Raw genomic sequence first — 26,085 nt, forward strand, 5'->3', positions numbered from 1 at the left:
CAAGACCCATCTATATGCTGCTTACAAGAAACTCACCTCAAACCCAAAGACAAGCACACACTAAAAGTCAAGGGATGGAAAAAGATATTTCATGCAATCAACAGGGAGAAGAAAGCAGGTGTTGCAGTACTAGTATCAGACAAAATAGACTTCAAAACAAAGAAAGTAACAAGAATAAAGGACATTAGATAATGATAAAGGGCTCAGTCCAACAAGAGGATATAACCATTATAAATATATATGCACCCAACACAGGAGCACCAACATATGTGAAATAAATACTAAGAGAATTAAAGGAGGAAACAGAATGCAATGCATTCATTTTCGGAGACTTCAACAAACCATTCACTACAAAAGGCAGATCCACCAGACAGAAAATAAGTAAGGACACGGAGGCACTGAACAACACACTAGAACAGATGGACCTAATAGACATCTATAGAACTCTACAACCAAAAGCAACAGGATACTCATTCTTCTCAAGGGCACATGGACCTCAGTAAATTCAAAAACATTGAAATGCTACCAACCAACTTTTCAGACCACAAAGGTATAAAACTAGAAGTAAATTGTACAAAGAAAGCAAAAAGGCTCACAAACACATGGAGGCTTAACAACATGCTCCTAAATAATCAATGAATCAACGAACAAATTAAAATAGAGATCAAGGAATATATGGAAACAAATGACAACAACAACACAAAGCCGTGACTTCTGTGGGACGCAGCAAAAGCAGTTTTAGGAGGAAAGTATACAGCAATCCAGGCATACTTAAAGAAGGAAGAACAATCCCAAATGAATAGTCTAACATCGCAATTATCAAAATTGGAAAAAGAAGAACAAATGAAGCCTAAGGTCAGCAGATGGAGGGACATACTAAAGATTAGAGAATAAACAAAATTGAGAAAAATAAAACAAAAGAAAAAATCAGTGAAACCAAGAGCTGGTTCTTTGAGAAAATAAACAAAATAGATAAGCCTCTAGCCAAACTTTTTAGAGAAAAAGAGAATCAACACACATCAACAGAATCAGAAACAAGAAAGGAAAAATTACAACAGACTCCACAGAAATACAGAGAATTATTAGAGACTACAATGAAAACCTATATGCTAAGAAACTAGAAAACCTAGGAGAAATGGATAACTTCCTAGAAAAATACAACCTTCCAAGACTGACCCATAAAGAAACAGAAAATCTACACAGACCAATTTCCAGCAACGAAATTTAAGCGGTAATCAAAAAACTACCCAAGAACAAAACCCCCGGGCAAGATCGATTTACCTTGGAATTTTATCAGACATACAGAGAAGACATAATACCCATTCTCCTTAAAGTTTTGCAAAAAATAGAAGAGTAGGAAATACTCCCAAACTCATTCTATGAAGCCAACATCACCCTAATACCAAAACCACGCAAAGACACCACAAAAAAAGAAAATTACAGACCAATATCTCTGATGAATGTAAATGCAAAAATACTCAACAAAATATTAGCAAACCGAATTCAAAAATACATCAAAAGGATCATACACCATGACCAAGTGGCATTCATCCCAGGGATGCAAGGATGGTACAACATTTGAAAATCCATCAACATCATCCACCACATCAACAAAAGGACAAAAACCACATGATTATCTCCATAGATGCTGAAAAAGCAGTCGACAAAATTCAACATCCATTCATGATAAAAACTCTCAGCAAAATGGGTGTAGAGGGCAAGTACATCAACGTAATAAAGGCCATATATGATAAACCCATACCTAACATCATACTGAACAGCGAGAAGCTGAAAGCTTTTCCTCTGAGATCGGGAACAAGACAGGGATTCCCACTCTCCCCGCTGTTATTCAACATAGTACTGGCGTTCCTAGCCACGGCAATCAGACAAAACAAAGAAATACAAGGAATCCAGATTGGTAAAGAAGAAGTTAAACTGTCACTATTTGCAGATGATATGATACTGTACATAAAAAACCCTAAAGACTCCAATCCACAATTACTGGAACTGATATCGGACTACATCAAAGTTGCAGGATACAAAATTAACACACAGAAATCTGTGGCTTTCCTATACACTAACAATGAATCGATAGAAAGAGAAATCAGGAAAACAATTCCATTCACCATTGCATCAAAAAGAATAAAATACCTAAGACTAAACCTAAGCAAGGAAGTGAAAGACCTATACACTGAAAACTATAAGACACTCTTAAGAGAAATTAAAGAGGACATTAACAAATGGAAACTCATCCCATGTTCTTGGCTAGGAAGAATTAAAATCATCAAAATGGCCATCCTGCCCAAAGCAATATACAGACTTGATGCAATACCTATCAAATTACCAACAACATTCTTCAACGAACTGGAACAAATAGTTCAAAAATTCATATGGTAACACCAAAGACCCCGAATAGCCAAAGCAATCCTGAGAAGGAAGAATAAAGTGGGGGGATCTCACTCCCCAAATTCAAGCTCTACTACAAAGCCATAGTAATCAAGACAATTTGGTACTGGCACAGGAATAGAGCCACAGACTAGTGCAACAGAATAGAGACTCCAGACATTAACCCAAACATATATGGCCAATTAATATTCAATAAGGAGCCATGGAAATATAATGGGGAAATGACAGTCTCTTCAACAGATGGTGCTGGCAAAACTGGACAGCTACATGTAAGAGAATGAAACTGGATCACTGTCTAACCCCATACACAAAAGTAAATTCAAAATGGATCAAAGACCTGAATGTAAGTCATGAAACCATAGAACTCTTAGAAAAAAACAGGCAAAAATCTCTTAGACATAAACATGAGCGAGTTCTTCATGAACATATCTCCCTGGGCAAGGGAAACAAGCAAAAATGAAGAGGTGGGACTGTATCAGGCTGAAAAGCTTCTGTTCAGCAAAGGACACCATCAATAGAACAAAAAGGTACCCTACGGTATGGGAGAATATATTCGTAAATGACAGATCCGATAAAGGCTTGACATCCAAAATAGATAAAGAGCTCACGCACCTCAACAAACATAGAGCAAATAATCCAATTAAAAAATGGGCAGAGGAGCTGAAAAGACAGTTCTCCAAAGAAGAAATTCAGATGGCCAACAGACACATGAAAACATGTTCCACATCGCTAGTTATCAGAGAAATGCAAATTAAAACCACAATGAGATATCACCTCACACCAGTTAAGATGGCTACTGTCCAAAAGACAACAAATGTTGGCGAGGTTGTGGAGAAAGGGGAACCCTCCTACACTGCTGGTGGGAGTGTAAATTAGTTCAACCATTATGGAAAGCAGTATAGAGGTTCCTCAAAAAACTCAAAATAGAAATACCATTTGACCCAGGAATTCCACTTCTAGGAATTTACCATAAGAATGCAGCAGCCCAGTTTGAAAAGACAGATAAACCCCTATGTTTATCGCTGCACTATTTACAATAGCCAAGAAATGGAAGCAACCTAAGGGTCCATCAGTAGATGAATGGATAAAGAAGATGTGGTCCATATACACAATGGAATATTATTCAGCCATAAAAAGAAAACAAATCCTACCATTTGCAACAACATGGATGGAGCTAGAGGGTATTATGCTCAGTGAAATAAGCGAAGGGGAAAAAGACAAGTACCAAATGATTTCACTCATCTGTGGAGTATAAGAACAAAGAAAAACTGAAGGAACAAAACAGCAGCAGAATCATAGAACCTGAGAATGGACTAACAGTTACCAAAGGGAAAGGGAATGGGGAGAATGGGAGGGAAGGGAGGGATAAGGGTGGGCAAGAAGAAAGGGGATATTACGATTAGCATGTATAATGTGGGGGGGGGAATGGGGAGCGCTGTGCAACATAGAGAAGACAAGTAGTGATTCTACAACATCTTACTATGCTGGTGGACAGTGACTGTAATGCGGCATGTCGGGGGGACTTGGTGAAGGGGGACCGTAGTAAACATAATGTTCATGTAATTGTAGATTAATGATAACAAACAAACAAAAAGTAGATATAATTCGGATGTAGAGTTCTTGTCCAGACCATCTGACCATGTTACTGAAGGAAAAAACCAGCCTTAAAGAGATGAAGGGACGCAGTACAATTGGAGTCTCACCGCTAGACGTTTGGCTATCAGCTACAGGCAAAACTAGAACCAGAACTTAGGTTAAATGATTCCAGACTGGTTCTGCTATTTGTTATATGGCTCACCTTTTAGAAGAGCCTTATCTAAGATCTATTCTGATACTGATCAAAGGGCAAAAAATATCCAGGAATTAAAAACAACCATCTCAACAAGAGAGAGAATCACTGATATACATTTTTCTAGGGAGTGGGTCCATAGCTTTCTTGACCTGAAAAAGATATGTATTTTCTTAAAATCTCAAAATGTCTTACGAAATTTAACAAACAGATTTATCAAGAGTTAACTATGTGTCAGCCACAGGGATAGGAAGTTAAGCAAGACTCAAAGCCTGGCCTTGTTGATGAGAAGCCGTGTACTCACAAGCACATCAAATGTAATTCTCATCGGTGGCCATTCAGCCCTTTATAAATGCTATTTGAAAAGTCAAATTCGGCTCCTGGATAGGAATCTGATAAAAATCTGAATATAAAAATCTGGACTTCATCAAAATTAAAACTCAGTTTTATATTTTGGTACCTTTTAAGTAATATCTAAAATTTATGTGCAAAGAAAGGTGGCAGTTAAATGCAACAGGAGTTCCTGGGTTGTATCCTTGGCCAGAAAAATGACAGGTGGCAAAAGTTGAATTAGGTCTTTAAATTAGTTAATAGTGAATATTATTTCCTAGATAGGGTAATTTTATTATGGTTATATACAATGTGAACATTAGGGGAAACTAGGTAAAGGATGGTGTATGGGAACACTGCACTACTGGGGAAGCTAGGTGAAGGATGTTATATAGGAACTGTTTCTGAACTATTATTTTATAAATCTAAACTTATTTCAAAATAAAAATTTAACAACAAAACAAAGCAGGAAAAAAGTTATTAAAATGGTTCAAAAGTGAAATTCATAGGTACCTATGATACAGAATAAAAAATTAATGGTCAGCACATCAATCTTGAGGAAATATTCCAAACTCTACATCTACCACAACTTACTTTTTGAGTCTCACAGTTCGGTTCACAGCTGTGATTCATGAAGCGAGAGCAATTTCCTTTCTGAGTGGCATCTATTATCTAAGGAAAAGGATAATTAAAGGTTTAAAAACAAGACATTAATATACACTTGCATTTTGCAAAGGGAAGGCATTAGGCAAATGTAAGACCACATCCCTATCCCCTTTCCTTTAGAGAACTCTCATACTACTTTGTACATCAAAGTACCAAATATCAGATTGCTTCCTCTGGAAGATCTGCTAACTATAAACAATTTACCTGTGCGCAAAATAATCTCCTTTTCTATCAGTGTTGCTCCAATTTACTTTTTAGCTATTTCTTATATCCTCTTATATTCCAATCTCACTCCATGGGTAAAAAACTTCATTTTAAAGTGCATGCTAGCAGTATAGCACAGAGAAGACTAATGATTCTATAGCATCTTACTACACTGATAGACAGTGACTGTAATTGGGTAAGTGGTGGGGACTTGATACTGGGGGGAATCTAGTAACCACAATGTTGCTCAGGTAATTGTATATTAATGACACCAAAATAAAAATAAATAAATAAATAAAGTGCATGCTATACCATAGTGGACTAGCTCTCAAATTTGAGTGTATATCCCCTGGAAAGCTTGTTAAAAACTCTTGCTGGGCCCACCCTCAGAGTTAAATCAATCAGATCTGGAGTAAGATCCTAGAATTTGCATTTCCAGACTGAATGTGGAGGCAGATGTGAAAATCCAGCTAAATTCAAGCCAGATATAAATTTTTAAATTATTTTTTTGAAAATACTTTGTTTTCACAAAAGCATGTTGTGTCAACATATAATGAGCATGTTTTTAAAATGATTTAATATTCTTCAAATTCTCAGCTTTAATTTTTAATATAATAAATACTGATATTAAATAAGGCTCTCTAGGGTTATCAATGATTTTTAAGAGTTGGAATATAAGGCATGTATATTTACATTCACATATATATGTAAGTATCTCTCTCTCCCATACTTTCAGTTAACAAATAGAAACAAACTGTTCTGCCCCTCATTTTTGTCACATATTTTAGAGATCAGTCCTTACGAATGACGCTTTCAAACTCAACAATTTCTAGATTTGTTTCAAGAGACACATTCTTGCTGCTCACCTCATCATTCTTCAGGGCCATGAAATAGTAGTGGATGTTTTTGTTTCGTGCATACTCCTTTACCCGGGCTTTAAACTCTTTATGATCAAGCACCTCACCACAATATTCCAGGACAAAGGTGTTCCTGGCAAAACAAAAAGAGAATAATAGTACTTCCTGCCCAAGAAACATTACAAAGTGGATAAATTTGGTATTACTCAAGACGCAATTAAACTATATGCAAAGTACCTAACATCTATCTAATTGTGATTTTCTCTTTCCTAATACCTTTCAAAAGAATGTTGACTCTAAGAAGCTTCTATAATTTATACATACTACCAAAATGCATATCCCTTCTCTAATATTAAAACAAACTTTCAAGTCTGGTTGACATTGTCATGAAAACAGTGATTCACAGTTGAGAAACACCTCTGAAGAAATTAGTAAGCATTCAAAAATTAGAGGTTTTATGTTCTAGGAAGAAAAAAGGCAACAAATATAGCAGCCCTTCTATTGCCTTTTCTCTCTAAGGCTTTTAATGCTGTTTAAGTCAAATATATCTTTTCTCTGACTGCATTCTCTGTGAGTTTTCTATAACATTTATCAGTAATTATAATTAATGTCCTTGGCTTAAGTTACCTTTCATCCTCGCAATTTCCTTGTGTATGAACAGTTTCCTGGGACCCCCTCCCTGCCACAATTCTATCATAGGACCTTTCTCCTGCATGTAGCCTACCTGATAGACAAGATTTGCCTAAGCTGATGTCATTAAAACGTGTGACTTATCATCCTTAAGATTAATCTCCTCTAATGTCTTTGTGGACTGGGCACATACTCTAGCAAAAACCGCTGCTTGCTGAGTGTGCACAGAGCCCCTACCAGTTCTGCTAATGGCCTCCTGTGAAAAGTGCGAGCCATGGACTCATGTGAGAACGATTGGTTTGAATATGGCTGGAATGACAACTTGGTGTCAATCAATCTCTTCAGGTTTGAGGATGAATATTATTATAATTTGCTGTTATTTGTATATCGTTACAGCCTCTGTTGCTGTTATGGGATCTGCTTACAATGCTCCAGCTTTCTCCCATGGGGACCATTGCAAGAGATTGAGGGTGTGTAGACTCCTGGAGGCAAGACTCCTGGAGGAGTGTAGTGTAGGAAAAATGTAAGTTTCATGGTCAGTATCCTCACCTGATACCCACTGTGTACAGTGCAATGAGATAATACTTAGCCTACTGTGCAGGCATATGCTTGCATACCCATTGGCAATAAGCCATTACTGCCGGTATTGCTATAAAAAAGAGGCTCCTCAGTGCTAAGAGGGAGCCTAGAGAAGAGAGGAGAGGCAGAGACTGGAGCAGGGCAGAGACTGAGATGGGCTTGCTGCATGTAGAGGCAGATGTGATTCTAGCACCTGACCTGCCAATAAAGCTTGGTATGAGCCCCTTTTTATCCCCAACATTCTGTTGGCATTTTTTGGTCTCACCGAATCCACAGTGAACTTGCCTAGGGCTGAAAGCCTCAAGTGAAACAACTTGTTTATCTATTTCTTCTCTATTAAAGATATTAACTTCTCCATCTCTTCTATGTTTAATCTATAAAAGCAGAGCTATTCTCACCAATGACTTCAAGTATTACCTCCATGTAGACAAATGCTTCTTTATGCTCTGCTCCCAAGTTCTAACCCGAAATGACCCTCCTTGAAGTCTTATCTCTTCAAAATAATCATGCCCTTACTGTAACCAGACTTTAAGTGTAAATCACTTGTATTTGTTTATAATTTACTAACATAATCAATGTACTTAGTAAAGAAGGAATTAACCGAACAATTGAAAAAATTAAACCCTCTTGATTTAGAAAATAAAGCAGTAAAAAACAAATGAGAGAGGAGATTCAAGATGGAGGCATGAGAGGTGAGACAGACAACTCCTCCCAAAACCATATATAGTATGAACATATAGTTAATACAACTAACCATAAAACAGCAACAGGAAAGAAGGCTACACCAGACTACAGAAAGACCTCAAAAACAGAGCAGACCTCAGGAAACAGGGTAACATACCAAAGCCTTGATCCAGGAGGACCAAAGGCCTTCCCCCACCCCCAGCTCACCAGCGGGAGGAAGAGAAATGGAGTGGAGAAGGGGGTGGAAGCTTGGGACTATGGAACACCCAGCCCGGGAGGTCTGCTTTGGAGCACAAACCTACATTGTGTGGTGCTCTGGAGGTTGATAGGGTTGGGGAGCTGGGACAGGTGGAGTGCTTGAGAGACTGAGATTCCGGCTGTTTGTGAAGGACGGGGATCCACATCTGGCCACTCTGGGACAAAGGAAAGGCAGGTGGTGTGAGAGGCTTCCTAGCAGCTGGAGCGCTGCTGAAGGGGCAGGGTTTGCACAGAGCTTGTGGCACAGGAGAAGGGATAGGTGGACAAGGTTGTCTGGGCACGCTCTGCCCTGAAGGTTAGGAACTTTGAGGAACTTCAGGTGCTCCCTCCCTCTGGCTGGCTACTCGGCTCTGAGGACCCCTGACTGTGACACACAGCCTGCTGAGCTTTCCTCCTGACGTGCAGGCACTGGCTCACAAACTGGCAGTCACTGTGCTGGTGTCAGGCCAGCCACAGGGAGGACCCGCCTACAAAACCTAGAGACGGAAAGCATAGAGGATTACACCTCTGTGCTTGGACTATTGCCTCTAATACTGGAGCAGGCACTGCAGACGGGATTCCGGAAACAGCTCTTTCCTGACCCCAGCACCAGTGCCACTCCCTTACGACGCCCAGTCTCACTCTAGTGGCTGAGCAGCTCCAGAGGCTAGAGCTTCTGGGTACTAGAGGAGACCACATAGAAATATTAAACGTCAAAGGAACCTGGTTCAGACCAAAATCCCACAAACCCCAGAAAAAGGGCCAAATGAAACTGAACTCATCAATCTTCCTGAAAGGGAGTTTAAAATAAAAATCATAAACATGCTCATGGAAGTACAGAAAAATATTCAAGAACTCAGGAACAAATTAAGATGGAGATTCAATCATTAAGAAATTTCATACCTGAAATGAAACATACAATGGAGGGACTTAAAAGCAGCTTAGATGTAGTAGAAGAGATGGTAAATGGAATAGAAATTAGAGAAGAGGAATACAAAGAAGCTGAGGCACAGAGAGAAAAAAGAATCTCCAAGAATGAAAGAATATTGAGAGAACTGTGTGACCGATCAAAACAGAACAATATTCGCATTATAGGGATACCAGAAGAAGAGAGAGAAAAAGGGATAGAAAGCGTCACTGAGTTGGTAATTACTGAAAACTTTCCTAATCTGGGGAAGGAGATAGTCTGTCAAACCATGGAGGTGCACAGATCTCCCAACACAAGGGACCCAAGGAAGACAACATTAAGATATATAATAATCAAAATGGCAAAGATCAGGGATAAAGATAAGACTTTTAAAAGCAGCCAGAGAGAGAAAAAAGATCACATACAAAGGAAAATCCATCAGGCTGTCATCAGATTTCTCAACAGAAACCTTACAGGCCAGAAGGGACTGGCATAATACATTTAATGCAATGAAGCAGAAGGGCCTCGAATCAAGAATACTGTACCTGGCAAGGTTATCATTTAAATTTGAAGGAAGGATTAAACAATTTTCAGATAAGCAAAATCTGAGAATTTACTTCCCAAAAACCACCTCTACAGGCTAAATGGAGGTCACCCAAGGAATAGACAAAGAGTACACAATATGATACCTAACATAGAAAGAATGGAGGGGGAAGAAAAAGGAGGGAAAAAAAAAGAACCTTTAGGTTCTGCTTGTAATAGCATACGAAGTGAGTTAAATTAGACTGTTAGATTGTCAGGGAATTAGACTGTTAGACAGTAAGGGAATTAACCCTGAACCTTTGGTAACCACGAATCTAAAGCCTGCAATGGCAATAAGTATATACCTATCAATAATCACCCTAAATGTAAGCGGTCTGAATGCACCAATCAAAAGACACAGTCACTGAATGGATAAAAAAACAAGACCCATCTCTATGCTGCCTACAACAGACTCACGTCAAACCCAAAGACATACACAGACTCAAAGTAAAGGGATGGAAAAACATATTTCATGCAACTAATAGGGAGAAAAAAGCAGGAGCTACAGTACTTGTATAAGACAAATTAGACTTCAAAACAAAGAAAGTAACAAGAGACAAAGAAGGACATTACTTAATGATAAAGAGGTCAATCCAACAAGATACTATAACCATTATAAATATCAATGCACCCAACACCTACATATGTGAAACAAATACTAACAGAAATAAAGGAGGAAATAGAAAGCAATGCATTCATTTTACAAGACTTCAACACACCACTCACTCTCAAGGACAGATCAACCAGACAGAAAATAAGCAAAGAGACACAGGTACTGAACAACGTTTTAGAACAGATGGACTTAATGGACATCTACAGAATGCAACACATTCTTCTCAACTGCATATGTAACATTTTCAAGAATAGATCAGATACAAGGCCACAAAAAGAACCTCAGTAAATTAAAAAAGAATGAAATTGTACCAACCAGATTCTCAGATCACAAAGGTATGAAAACAGAAATAAATTACACAAAGAAAATGAAAAAGTGCACAAACACATGGAGGCTTAATAACATGATCCTAAAAAATCAATGGATCCATGACCAAATAATAATAATAACCAGAACCACCACCACATAATTTAGTTTTTTGCAGTAATCCTCATATATCTTTTTTTTGTATCCTTAATGTACAATAACTTGAACAACATTATGCTTACTAGATTCCCCCACTGAGCAATATATGGACCGAGCAATATATGGAGACAAATAACAACAACAATTCAACACCACAAAAACCTGTGGGATGCAGTGAAGGCCGTGCTAAGAGGGAAGTACATAGCAATTCAGGACTATTTAAAGAAGGAAGAACAATTCCAAATGAATAGTCTAAAGTCACAATTATTGAAACTGGAAAAAAGAAGAACAAATGATGCCCAAAGTCAGCAGGAGGAGGTACATAATAAAGATCAGAGAAGAAATAAATAAAATTGAGAAAAATAAAACAATAGAAAAAGTTAATGAAACCAAGAGCTGGTTCTCTGAGAAAATAAACAAAATAGAAAAACCCCTAGCCAGACTTACCAAGAAAAAAAAGAGATTCTACATACATAAACAGAATCAGAAATGAGAAAGGAAAAATCACTACAGACACCACAGAAATACAAAGAATTATGAGAGAATACTATGAAAAACTGTATGGTAACAAACTGGATAACTTAGAAGAAATGGACAACTTTCTAGAAAAATACAACCTTCCAAGGCTGACCCAGGAAGAAACAGAAAATCTGAATGGACCAATTACCAGCAAACAAATTGAACTGGTAATCAAAAAACTACCTAAGAACAAAATCCCTGTACCAGATGGTTTCACTGCAGATTAAAGTTTTTGAAAAAGTAAAAGAGGAGGAAATACTCCCAAACTCATTCTACAAGGCCAACATCACTCTAATACCAAAACCAGGCAGACACCACAAAAAAAGAAAATTACAGACCAATATCCCTGATGAACATACATGCAAAAATACTCAACAAAATATTAGCAAACCAAATTCAAAAATACATCAAGAGGATCATACACCATGATCAAGTGGAATTCATCCCAGGGATGCAAGGATGATACAACATTAGAAAATCCATCAACATCATCCACCACATCAACAAAAAGGCCAAAAACCACACCATCATTTACATGCTGAAAAAGCTTTTGACAAAATTGAACATCCATTCATGATAAGAATCTTCAACAAAGTGGGTATAGAGGGCAAGTACCTCAACATAATAAAGGCCATATATGACAAACCCATAGCCAACATCACACTTAACAGCAAGAAGCTGAAAGCTTTTCCTTTCAGATCAGGAATAAGACAAGGATGCCCAGTCTCCCTGCTTTTATTCAACATAGTACTGGAGGTCCTAGCCACGGCAATCAGACAACACAAAGAAATACAAGGCATCTAGACTGCCAAGGAAGAAGTCAAACTGTCCCTGTTTGCAGATGACATGATATTGTACATAAAACACCCTAATGAATCCACTCCCAAAATACTACATCTAATATCTGAATGCAGCAAAGTTGCAGGACACAAAATTAATACATAGACATCTGTTGACTTCTGATACACTTAACGATGAACTAGCAGAAAGAGAAATCACAAAAACAATTCCATTCACAATTGCATCAAAAAGAATAAAATACCTAGGAATAAACCTAACCAACAAAGTGAAAGACCTGTACTCTCAAAACTACAAGACACTCATGAAAGAAATTAAAGAAGATACCAATAAATGAAAACACATCCCATGCTCATGGATAGGAAGAACTAATATTGTCAAAATGGCCATCCTGCCTAAACCAATCTACAGATTCAATGCAATCCCTATCAAAATACCAACAGCATTCTTCAATGAATGAAATAGTTCTAAAATTCATATGGAACTACAAAAGACCCTGAATAGCCAAAGCAATCCTGAAAAGGAAGAATAAAGTCGGGGGAATTACGCTCCCTGACTTCAAGCTCTACTACAAAGCCACAGTAATCAAGACAATTTGGTACTGGCACAAGAACAGACCCATAGAGCAAAGGAACAGACTAGAGAGCCCAGTTATTAACTCAAACACATATAGTCAATTAATATGCAATAAAGGAGCCATGGATATACAATGGGGAAATGAGTGTCTCTTCAACAACTGGTGTTGGCAAAACTGGACAGCTATATGTAAGAGAATGAAACTGGATCATTGTCTAATCGCATACACAAAAGTAAACTCAAAATGGATGAAAGACCTGAATGTAAGTCATGAAAACATAAAACTCTTGGAAAAAAATATAGGAAAAAATCTCTTGGGATATAAACATGAGCAACTTCTTCATGAACATATCTCCCCAGGCAAGGGAAACAAAAGCAAAAACGAACAAGGAGGACTACATCAAGTTGAAAAGCTTCTGTACAGCAAAGGACACCATCAGTAGAACAAAAAGACATCCTACAGTATGGGAGAATATATTCATAAATGACAGATCCGATAAGGGGTTGACATCCCAATTATATAAAGAGCTCATGCACCTCAACAAACAAAAAGCAAATAAGCCAATGAAAAAATGGGCAGAGGAGCTGAACACACAATTCTCCAAAGAAGAAATTCAGATGGCCAACCGGGACATGAAAACATGCTCCACATCTCTAATCATCAGAGAAATGCAAATTAAATTCACAATGAGATATCACCTCACACCAGTTAGGACGGCCAACATCCAAAAGACAAACAACAAATACTGGCAAGGATTTGGAGAAAGGAGAACCCTCCTACACTGCTGGTGGGAATGTAAACTAGTTCAACCATTGTGGAAAGCAGTATGGAGGTTCCTCAAAAAGCTCAAACTAGAAATAGCATTTGACCCAGAAATTCCGCTTCTAGGAATTTACCCTAAGAATACAGCAGCCCAGTTTGAAAAAGACATATGCATCCCTATGTTTCTCGCAGCATTATTTACAATAGCCAAGAATTGGAAGCAACCTAATGTCCATCAGTAGATGAATGGATAAAGAAGAGGTGGTACATATACACAATGGAATATTATTCAGCCATAAAAAGAAAACAAATCCTACCATTTGCAAGAACATGGATGGAGCTAGAGGGTATTATGCTCAGTGAAATAAGCCCTGCAGAGAAAGACAAGTACCAAATGATTTCACTCATCTGTGGAGTATAAGAACAAAGCAAAAACTGAAGGAACAAAACAGCAGTAGAATCACAGAACCCAAGAATGGACTAACAGTTACCAAAGGGAATGGGAGTAGGGAAGATGGGTGGGAAGGGAAGGATAAGGTGGGAAAAGAGGCATTACGATTAGCACACATAATGTATCTGGGGGGACATGGGAAAGGCAGTATATACAGAGAGGACAAGTAATGATTTTATAGCATCTTACTATGCTGATGGACAGTGACTGTAATGGGGTATGTGGTGGGGACTTGATAATAGGGGGAATCTAGTAAGCATAATGTTGTTCAAGTTATTGTACATTAAGGATACAAAAAAAAAGATATATGACGATTCCTACAAAAAACTAAATTATGTGGTGGTGGTTCTGGTTATTATTATTATTATTATTATGTTATTTGTTGCCTGTTGCTTTGAATCCCTGTAATAAACAGACTAAAACCATTCACCCACCCAAACTCTCATTCAAGTGTGACCATATGCTTAGAGGACTCTGAAAGAACAGTTGTGCCTAAGTCACTAGAATCCAGCAAATGTTGTATTTTTTTCCTTTATTCTTTTCATGTGTCAAAAAATATTTTTCAGTACTAACAATTACCATCTGTATATATTTAACTTTAAAGCAAAAGACACTCAACTTTCTTAAGAATACTTGAAGATGCTATATACAAGAAAACTAGTGTTTAAAGAAAATATTGAATACGGCAGGAAATAAACTGAACATTTTATTACATTACATATAAAAAAAGTTACATGAATTAGGTGGAAGGCAACAACTATTCATTCAACAGATGTCTGCCAGGTGTTTACCAAATTCCCTACCTCAATATTGTTAAACACGCTCTTCCTATTTCAACTCAGTTTTACATAGACTGACTAATAAATTCTGTCCAAACTCCTTTTTTATATAGTTTCATAGGAATTCTTTGAGTCTACAGCAAACACTTAAAATTCCTTAGAATTAAAGGAAACATAATTATTAGGCAAAGAAGGACCTGTCTAGTTCAAATGTCAAGTGACAAAATGTTTTTCTTGTATATAGCCAGAAGACTTTTTTCCCCTAAAAGAAGAGAATTTTCTTTCTTTTTATTTTTACAAACCACCAAGTGGTCATTCTCCACAACAGTCATTAAAATCAGTGTAATAGACAAATTATTTTCAAAGTATATAACATCACAAAAATGAAGTGAAAGGTGATCAAAATATTAACTCACGAAGGAAGGTCTTTGGCAGCTCTCAAGCCCCAGCCTTTCTTTTCTGTGAGTATGACTTCCACATCTGCATGCTGTTTTCTCTGGAATCGTCTATTTGAACAATAATCTCCATTTGGACACCGAGAAGAACTGAAATGAGAAATGGAAACAATTAATTCTTCAAAGCAACAAAAGAACCAAAAACATGTTCTCTAGAATGTGTTATGTAACTATATATACACATATCTTTATGGTAATCTGCGTATATATGGTAAGCCTACAAGTGAGCCTTCCTCAGTAATTCTTTCCTTCATGAAGGGATTCCTTAGAATTTAAGTGTCTACACTGTTAAACTGATGATGTCCCACAGTACAGGCTTGTCACTTGTTACCTCTTCCCTGGGTGTCTAGGATATATTTCCAGGCTGTATGTAAGCTTGTAGTACTCTGACAACTCTACAGAGCTAACTTATTTTCTATCAGTGTAGCTCCTCTTACATTCCACTCCAATCATCAGTGTAGCTAACTAACTGATCTACATTTAAGAGACACCATAGTCATCATTTATATGTATCCTTGTTCAGAGTAAACACAGTAGAAAGTGGCAAGGTTCCTCCCCCATGGATTCTAGAATAATAAAATCAAACGTTCACTGAATTCTTAATACTCCAAAACAGGCAGACACAAAGGCTTTTAATACTAAGTAAAACTACAATAGAAATTACCAATCCTTTCCAATATATTACTATTTATTGCCAAATCAGTAGTAAATAACATTTTTAGAGAGGCTCAAAGGATGTAGGATTCACTTTAGAGTGAAGGAAAGCTTTGAGGAGGAAGCAGGATTAAAGAAGAACCTATGACACACAGGATATGGACAGATAAGGAAAACAGGAGATACAACAGTGCCGGCCTATGTGCAGAAGTAGGAAACAAGGCACCCTTGAGGAAAGGGGAATAAAACAGACACAGATACCTGGTGACCAATGTGGGTTGCTGTAAGATAGAAGGACAGGTTGCTGATACACTATGAAGGGGCTCTGAATACCATGCTAAATTTGAACCCAATCCTGAGAACTACTAAAAGTTTGAGTGTGGGAATAATATGACAAAGAAATTCCTTACTTCCTATCTGTTTAGCAAAGTTGGCAGGAAAAGCCAGAAGAATGCAGACTAGGGCAATGATGCCAAATTAGGAGAATAGTACTAACTCCTGTCTTCTTTTCTTAAAGGTATTATTCCTACTTTTAGTTTTGATAAAGGAAGACCAAAAGTATTTCCTCTTTTTTATTTTCTTGAGGCATATGTTTTATTTTTGTAACATGGTAACATGAGCAAAACCAAAAACTAAGCTTTGAAAGAAAACATTTCATTAACACTAAAAATAAGGTACCTACACAATAAATCACCTTAATATTCTTTCCATGTTACAAATAAGCATAAGACTTTTCCTCAGAGTAGTAAAAAATTTATCACACATTTCTTAATGTAAAGATGTTTACTGTTTAGTAGACTCATAGACAAAGAGAAGTAACTGTTGGCTACCATGGGGGAAGGGTTGGGATGGGTGAGGAGAGAGGGATAAAGGGGCACAAAAATTCTCAATGATAATATAAGTTAGTCATGGGGATGGAAGTGCAGCACGGAGAATACAGTCAATGATTCTGTAACATCTTCCTATGTTGACAGATAGTCTGCACTAGCTGGGGTGAGGATTTAGTAATATGGGTAACTGCTGAACCACTGTTATATACTTGCAACCAATATAAGATTGTATATCAACTAAATAAAAAGATGTTTACTGTTTATAAGAAAAACATAAGAAACAAATGTCTATCAATAGAAAATTAATAATTATGGGTTAACTATGAGTAAACACATAATGCAACACATAATGCAGGTCTGTATGTGTAGCTCTCAATAGATCTCTGTAATAGATACATACATGTATTTAACAAAGAGGAGGTTTGAGGAAGAACAAAGTACAAAAAAAACACATGAAGATTTCATTTCCGTACATAAAAAGCGGAAACATCTATCTACGTTGGTATAGGCATAAAGGTTACCTGGAAAGACTACAAATAGAGGGATTGAGATTTGGGAGAGGAAGACAGATATTTTGCTTTAAACATTTTTTGAAATGTCAAGGTTTTGTCTCATCGTATAGTGAAAGCTAAAAAATACCAACATTTACCTCAAGAGATAAAAGGAGACTGGATAAAAATTAATATTACTATTTTAGTATTAGAGCTACATTACAGAACACTTAACAATGTGTACTATAATCTAATGCACAATGCAAAGGAAATCTGTCTCCTTATAAACACTATTAAACATTGGAGATTTTATTGCTTATAAATACTTATCAATAGGTAGGAGAAAGATTAAGCTTATACTTCATTACTAATTATTTTTAATATTCAGAGATATTTAATAGAATGATTGAGCAAAAGCAGAGCACTCTAGTTTACTTGCCATTCAATCATGAGGAGACGATTAAGACAATCTTCCCCACATGCTATTTCACCTTGAGCTCTTTCATCTTTAGAAAGAGGTGTACACTCACACTGCATTCGCTTAATATCTCGATGAGATTTATTCTTCTTTCTATTGAGAAAAATTTTATAAAAATTAGTTAAATAAATCTTGTTGCAATGATTGTACAACATATGCAATCAATTATGTGCTGAATCTCATTTCATGGTATTTTATATCATTTGATAAATAAATAATAAAATCATTTAATGATTCTGGGTGAGTCAATCATACAAAAGAAGAAAACATCTAATCACTAGCATTTCTGAGATTAAAAACAGTCAGAGCTGTGTTGCAAAAAATATGAGAGAGGCCTGGCAAATGGGAGGACAGGTAAATTTGAGTCTTATCATTTTAGACTCAGCCCTTATTTTCTAGTAAAGGTCAATTAAGCCTTGAATTCTGAGCAATTTCAAGTGTTAATATTGGAAAATTCATGAATAGCAAATAGTGATGTAGCTGATTGATTAAGGTTTAGGAACTAGTCCTCATGGATGAATAAATAATAGTTGAAATACAAGGCTGAGGATGAAAAGAATTTGTTAAAAAAATAAGTTTTTAATCAAGCATGAACTCAAATCTTTTATTAAAGAATCCTTCAGTAACACTACATTTGCACAAATCTTGTTTAATAGAAAACTACATGACTAAAAAAAAAACAAAGTATAATTACAGAAAAATCAGCTAAAGGTTTCAGAGGGCTAAACTTTCTCAACACAAACTGACCGCCTGGGGGGCACTGTTCAAATTTGACTGGGTTCATAAAAACCTATGCCAGAGTTTGTATAAATTAAAGTGAGAATGTGATTATTTACTGGTCTTTATGTTGAACTCTATTTTTTGACCCTTGTCAAAAAGGAAACAAACAAGATGGTTGATTCAGATCTCCTTACGATTATGTAACTATGACTTACTCTTCAACTATCAGACAGTGACATGAGCAACTATCTTAACCCCATGACTAATCTGCTTTCATTTTCAACATATGTTCTATTACAGTCCCAGTTTTTTTTTGTGTGCAATCAATGGCTTTAACTTTTTATTACTAGCACACAAAGTACATGAAAATATCAATTTCTCTTTAACTCCGTCTGCTTCCTGCTTCCAGATGCTTTAAACAGGATAGAAAACGCAAAGCAACAGGACAATTTCCATCCACTATATTGAAGGTTGACATTTCAAGGTTTCATTTGCAGAGACAATAGTAAAGTCGTAACTATAAAAAGAAGGAAAACAATTACTGCTTAAGTGCTTCCTTAGTTCTTAAATTTTTTTTCCCATAAAAAAAGAGTAAACATGAGCCATATATTATTGCAGAAAAGAGTTATTTTTCTTTTCATAAATTTCTTTGCTTCTTTCAAAAGCTCTTCTGTATCTTCTTTCTCTTGCTCTTCCTCTCCTGGTTTCCCAGTCAGAATCTTCAGCTGTTGGCTCATATTCTTCTTCATCATCTAGAAAGCTGTCATTCAAGTCGTATTTATTGGGTTGTTCAACATTTCCACTGTCTTCATCTGAAATGCTTCCTTCTGGAAGTGTACTATATCTATACTATACCTACATTCTATCTTGTGCTGGAGATTCTTCCTATAACGAGATACTCCATTCGGGCCTGTCATCAACCTCACCTTGACACATGACTGGTACACATCCATAATCACTATCACCAGGGTGGCTAAAGTGTTGAAAATGGACAGGATTCTGTAGCAGTTGGGCCCATACATGCAGGATGTCCTCTTGACCTTGTTTTCTTCAGAACCTTGTGGCACTGAATCAGTTGCCTCTGCATGCAGTGTTTTAGGATTGGAGGGATCAGAGCTGGACTCAGGATGAGAGCCTGGGGACTCACTGTTGAAGGACTTGTCCTCTGCACTCAACTCTCAGAACAGCTCCCTGCCTTGTCTTCCTTATTTGGTGTTCCTTTAGTGATGGTTTTATGTTCAGAAACCTTACCAAGTTCCTCTACTGGGATTTTGTTTATTGGTCTGCGTATTATTTCCCTCTGTGTCACTTAATGTGGTTGCAGAAAATGACTGTGGCACTTTCTTGGAGATATGATAGACTCTTCCTGATCAGTATTTTTACACTTTTTTCCGGTGTCTTGCTCTGCCGATATACTTTCTGAACTTCCTGATGGAATTAACCACTTTCTTCCTTGTTGTGTTATGTTTACTTGGCTTTTATCTTTGCAGATTCCTTCTTTTCCACTTCCCTGGATTACATTATTACAGTCCCAGTTTTATGAAGTATCTAAAGAGTGTCATTACCAAGTTTGGGTAACAAGAATGATTCATCTGGATTAAAGACATAATTCATTAATGAGTGAATGAATAAACTTAGCCTAAAGAGTGAGGACTAAAGATAAACAAAATATCTATTCACAAGTACTTAAAGACTATAATTTTGAAGAATCAGCAGTAGCTTTATTTTGTATTGCTTCAGAAGGTCAGATTAAGACTAAGAGACACAGATTTTATTTTCAATTATGCCTACTTTCATCAGACAGACAAAAAACTTTCTTTGCCACTATACTCAAAATGTTCTATAATTTGTCTTCTTGGTGGCTTCTAAATGTCCAGCATATAACAAGTACTTAAAATGTTGACTATATATATAAATACTTCCCACCCCACAAAGACCCTCTAATGCTTCCACTTACCATTCCGTATGTATAGTCTAATATTTATCTGAATTTCACTGCTGAATAAAATCCAAAGTTAATGGGTTTTATTTCTATTATTTTACAAGGGCACTGATAAACACACACATTCCTAATGAGTACTAAATTATTCAGTATTTTGTATTTAAAACTTAATTTACAAATACATATAAATGAGTAGAACTATAAGAGGCTCTCCATATTATGTCTTTTTTTTAATAGGAAAAACTTCTGATGGGACCTAACTTTGACATTAAGTCTTCTACCTTATCTAAAGGGTAAAATGTCCTCTTTAAAAAAAAAATTAGAATGCTTAAAGAGATGATGGCTAGGTTGATTTTCAACTAGAGGAAAAGTTTTGAAAAGGAGAAGGAAGGTGGTGAGAAGACTATAGATTAAAAAAAAAAAAGAGGAACAGTCAACATGTATTTATATTGGGAAATGAGAAGATGCTCAAGGAGGGATGAAAGAAACCAGACTGAGTTGCTCTGCTCTAGAGGAGAATGTTTTCATTACCCCTATTCTCATTATACACTGCTTTATGTAAGGGGTTTGTAGTGAACCATTCTATTACTTATTTCTAAAATATTTTTTATGCTTTTGCCAAATTTAATCTATTAGCAAGACTAAAAAAACCCAACCAAATAAACCCACAAAAACACCATAGTCTAGTTTCATTACCTAAAGATACTTAACTCTGAACACTTTTGAAAAGGAAAAAAAAATCCAGTATGACTAATTTTTTCCTTTAAGAGCAGACTTTTGCTGGGGTTTTGTTCATTTTCTGTGAGTTTCACATGTAAAAAGAATTTAAGAAAAATTGGGCTGGCCTAAATAATACTTTCAGAACCAAAGGGGTAATGAGCTCCCATGCCACTTCAAAAAAAATCTGACATCCCCTTCCTGGGGGGGAATAAAATTGGGAGAGGGACTCAGTAACATCAAATCTAAATGTATAAATATGCTCTGTAGGTTTTTAAATTTACACTTTATGACACAATTGTATTTTGGACGATTGAGTTCATATATTTTTAACTATTAAAAGCTTATTTTTTTTTTAAACAAGAGGTTAGAATTTATCAGACAAGTATTAATCAGACTTACCTTTCTGTTAAATAAACATTTTCTTCAATCAGATCGAAGTAACAAGGCATCTTCCCTTGCTTGGCACATTCCTTCCACCGCTGTGGGTCCCTGAAGTCCTCCATGACACAGGAAGGCCCAACCAGTGTTGTGCCTGGAGTTACTGCTGTCTCTACCTGCTCCAACTCCACTCTAACTTTCTTTCTGTCCTGAAGCTCACCATCACTTTCAGAATCACTCTCCAATTCCTGCCTCCTTTTTTTAAGAGGCCCTCTATCTTTCATATCATTTTTTTCTAAGTTTCTTGAAAGATCTTTCTTTTCATTCACAGCTAAAGAGTCCTTAATGGAATTGCTGCTTATTTCAGGTGCTTGCACTGACCCCTTATCCTTCTGAAGGGATAGGAAAAATTTACTGGACTGGCTTGAAAAGTGAGCTCCTCCTTGATCCCAATTCTCCTCCTCTTCACGGTCATCTGTTAAGGAATCAGGTACCTGACCCTGAATTCGATCATATACAACCCCAGTTCCAGGAGGTCTACTTGCTGATCTTGGATCCCAGTAGCCATTGCCCTGCCAATAATTACGAGTCCCACCATATTGTTCTGTACTTTGCTGATACTTGTGCCCACCATAGGCTCCATAACTGCTGTCAGGTTGCTGATATGTGGTAGTAGGCTTTTCTTGTTGAGAGAAGTCCCACCCTAGGTTTCTGAGCTCTTCCGATGAATGGAAGCCATCTACACGGGAGATTTCACAAGAGGAAGAAAAACTCAACTCTGTTTTTCCCAGTCTACTATCTGGCCTATAAGGGAACATGGTCTGATGCCGAGATTTATTTGGGACATCTTCAAAATCATCAGAAGAATAAACTGGCAGCTCTCCATGTTGCCTAGAAACCATTTTGGCTTTCATTGTTTCCTCAGAATTTGGATGACCTGGAAGGTCTGATTTCACATCTGCATAACTTGTACTATCAACTCCATCACTCTGAGGATGAGCAATTTCAGACAAGTGGTTATCTATGTGTTTTCTGCTGGGCTGTGTAAAAGAAATTTCTGGATTCTTCTCTGTTCCTTTATGAAAGAAGAACTTCTCAGTTTGAGGACAGGCTTTACTTGCTATACTCTCAAATTTTTCCTCATATGAATGTCTCCTTGACTCCAATCTCTCATCTTCCCAGAGGTCAGAATAGTGTCTATAACTTTGACTGCTCCGAGAAGAACAAGGACTTGTTTCTTCCATAGGCAAAGTAGAATTCTTTGGCACAACCACAACAGACTGAAGACGGTTTCTTGGAACACTGCTATCATCAGAATCTGTGTCTTCTGAATCACTTTCATCACCTGAACTTTCAGAAGAACCAGAATAATCTTCATGGACAGTAGACACAATCTCTGAGGCATGACCACTACTGTCACATTTTAAGGTATATGTTACACCATCATGGTCTTCCATGGTTAAATTCAAATCACAAGAAGAAAATACAACTTCAGAATCATCAGAAGTATGTGCATGTCCTCTTCCTTCTTCTTCATATAAAGAGATTTCTGATCTTCCTCTTCTATCAGGCAATATGGAACTCCCTTCTTCTTGAGCCTCTTGCCCACATTTTCCAGATAGCCCACTCTTATGCCTGTTTTCCCAGGAAGCAAATCCCCTTCCTGAATCAGGAAGGCCACTACCTACTTCTACTGTTTCTTTCTCTGCATGCATTAAAAACTCTGTGCTTTTATTCTTCAGAATAGTATTCTGAATTGGAGATGTGCTCTCTCCACACTGCAAGAGATTTAAACTGTCCACTTTTACTTCTGGTGGAAGGCTCTGAAGAGATGAAGCAATACCTGAACTCCCTACAGGTTGATATAAATCATCAAAATGATTAACAGAAGTTGAACTAGCACTACTGACACTCTGCTTATATTCTTCACATGTGAAGTTTGAGTGATCTGTCAGATTCCTGTTATCACATGTAACTGTTTTTGATTTCAAATGTACAGTTATAAAGCTATTTGAAGAAATCTTTGTAACTGAAGGCTCAGTATTTTCAGCTTCGGAATGACACAAAGAAGGATTGTTGTCATTTGAAGTACAGTATGTATCTGAATCTTTGGTTTTATAGCAAGAAACTCTCATGTCAACTGATTCTTTAACTATTGTTTTTGAATAATCTACAGTCATAACTGGCAAAGACATGAGTTGATTTTGGTGTGATAACACCAGAGGTTCTGTTTCTCTAAATGGGCTTTCTGATTTATTATGCTGCATGCTAGTATCATCCAAGTCTTTTTCTTTACATCTACTAATATTCTGAAATCCATTTGATGAAAGCGTGCATGCTTTGACCAAAGAAGATACCTCAGATCCAGTCACACTATCATCAGAAGACATCAAAACAGCGTCAGTTTTAGAAGTGCAAAATGTTGCCAAATCAGATTCTGCCCCAGGAGATCCATTTATATTTAATTCTATGGGACAGTAACTTCTTAATTCATCATTCTTCATTTTAGATAAAGAGTCTAATTCCTTAATATTATCATGGCTATCATGTTCTATAAATTCAGACTTTAAAATAGGTGACTCATCTAGCTTTTTTAAAGTAGGTGAATCATTTAATCGATTTAATGGGGATGTAGACCCAGTTTTTTCTCTTTCAGGAATTTTTCTTATCATTCTTAATTCACTACCTTTTGAACAAGGAGTCTGTAAGCTAAAAGAATGAGAGTGTTTGATTTCCTCATTTAATTCTGTACAACAGAAAGAATTTTTAAATTTATCAGATTTGGGTATTGGTTTTGAAGTGGCAGATTTGTAACGGGAAGCACTATTCTCATGCTTGGAATATGATGAGCCCCGCCGGAATCCCAGTTCATTATGGGGAGAACAACATCTTTTCATTGCTTCACTTTCTGAAGTCCTTTTGGATTCTCTGTCTAGTTTTGAAGAATTCCTCCCTCTTTTCTCCATCTCTAAGTAAGAGGACTCAGTTTTGCAGTCCCGATCAGATTTACAATAGGATGACGATGTCCTTAGGTCTCTGTAAGAGGAGGAATGAGTTGAGGTGCGCCTCGAGTATGTCTTCTTATACTCATCTTCTGAGTCAGAACTCTCTCGTGCCCTGTTATCTGTATATGGCCGAGAATAGCGTGCCCTCTCTCGATAAGGGGAACTCCTATGGTAACGACGTTCAGAGTCATAATAATGGGATCGTTCTGACCGGGAATAGGATAAACTAGTTCTAGAGCCTCTGTCAGATCTAGAACGAGATCTACTCCGCCTTCTCTCTCTCTCTGATCTACATCGAGAAGATATATACCGAGTATCTCTTTCAAGTTTTGAGTAGCTAAAATATTTATCATCCCTTTCTATTTTAGATCGTGACGATTTTCCTAAATCCTCACTTTTTAAAGGTGCTAAGCTCTTTTTTGAATCTCTTTCCTTTTCAATGCTTGAAAATTTTAAATCATGTGATCTTTGACTTGAGGAAGTCCGTATAGAATCTTCATCAGATTCTGAACCAAGAAAGGTGCCTTCAGATTGTGAGGATTTCTTCTTAGAACCTGTTTTTTTAGAGCCCAAATTACTCTTAGAACTATCTGGAATTTCTTCTTCCTTCCCAATCTGGGAATCTTCTTTTTGTGAGGAAATATTTGCTTGCTCATTCAACTTTTGAGTTATGTGCTCTTCTGAACTATTAGATACTGTGTCCTGTTTAGTGTCCACTTGGGAAGATTCTGATACAATTTTAACCGGTGGTTCTTTCAGGCTTCTAACTGCTACATCTCCTGGTGCTGTCATCAGAACTGTTACTGGTATGTGTGGCAAGGCCACTGGCTCTGTTACTGGTGCTGGTGGTGAGGGTGTTGTGGCTTGGGGAGGAGGAGGTGGTGGAGGTGGAGATGAGGGTGGTGAGTCTACAGTTGTTGATTCTGCTATGACTGCTGGTAATGGTATTATGCAAGGTGAAGATGCTACTGTTGTGGTAGTAGTCAGCAATGGCCTGGATGTTACCTGAAGCAAATGTTTCTTAAAATGAATTTTGCCCAACTCTACTCTTGATTTTGGTGGGGAAGATTCTTCTGTAGTAGATAAGGTATCTCCGATGTCCATTTTAATTTTAGGAGTCAAGTCTACTTGAGGTACAGCTGGGGAGTTTAGAGTATCATTTTGCTTGTCATTGCCAAGTGCTGTCAGAAACCTGTTCTGCAAAGTTTTCTTTGTAAGGCTGAAGCTGAATGACACCTTCTGTCTTCCCTGTTCCTCCAAATTAACTTTTGTCTTGGTGCCTTTGGGCAAAAACCGACTAGAAGCAACACCTTTGAACACTGGTCCCTTGATGAAACCTGTTTTCTGCACGTTTTCAATCTTTGCCTATAAATAAACAAAACAAGCAGTTACTATTACAATTAAGTTCCTTTCAAATGGCTAGCATCACAGTTTATGTCAGAAATGAAAAGTCCCTTTTATAACAAACACTATGAATTTCACTAAGTTACGTAACTATTATGGACATTTTCAAACATACTCAAATAGAGAAAATTATAATAAATCCCTAAGTACTCACCACCAGTTTCAACAATTAG

At 37.0% G+C, this 26,085-nt stretch overlaps 1 protein-coding gene and 1 pseudogene across 5 annotated transcripts in view; both read right to left on the reverse strand.

Annotated features, from left to right (window-relative positions):
• The window catches only part of SETD2 (SET domain containing 2, histone lysine methyltransferase), a 158,538-nt gene that overhangs the window by 100,286 nt on the left and 32,167 nt on the right, over positions 1-26,085 (reverse strand). For all 5 annotated transcript variants that reach the window (XR_012129494.1, XR_012129495.1, XM_036991512.2 and 2 more), the window contains 5 exons: positions 21,525-25,873; positions 17,705-17,836; positions 15,252-15,380; positions 6,262-6,385; positions 5,120-5,197 (listed from right to left, as the gene is read on the reverse strand). Coding sequence is in view for 3 of the 5 variants with exons in the window: in XM_036991512.2 (XP_036847407.2) it covers positions 5,120-5,197; positions 6,262-6,385; positions 15,252-15,380; positions 17,705-17,836; positions 21,525-25,873 (4,812 nt within the window). In the remaining 2 variants the exon portion in view is untranslated. The remainder of the gene's footprint in view (positions 1-5,119; positions 5,198-6,261; positions 6,386-15,251; positions 15,381-17,704; positions 17,837-21,524; positions 25,874-26,085) is intronic.
• Positions 17,851-19,997, reverse strand: LOC108400458 (aprataxin and PNK-like factor pseudogene; annotated as a pseudogene).

The sequence above is a fragment of the Manis javanica genome, chromosome 3 (assembly GCF_040802235.1).
Source record: "Manis javanica isolate MJ-LG chromosome 3, MJ_LKY, whole genome shotgun sequence".
In the NCBI taxonomy this organism is placed as follows: Eukaryota; Metazoa; Chordata; class Mammalia; order Pholidota; family Manidae; genus Manis; species Manis javanica.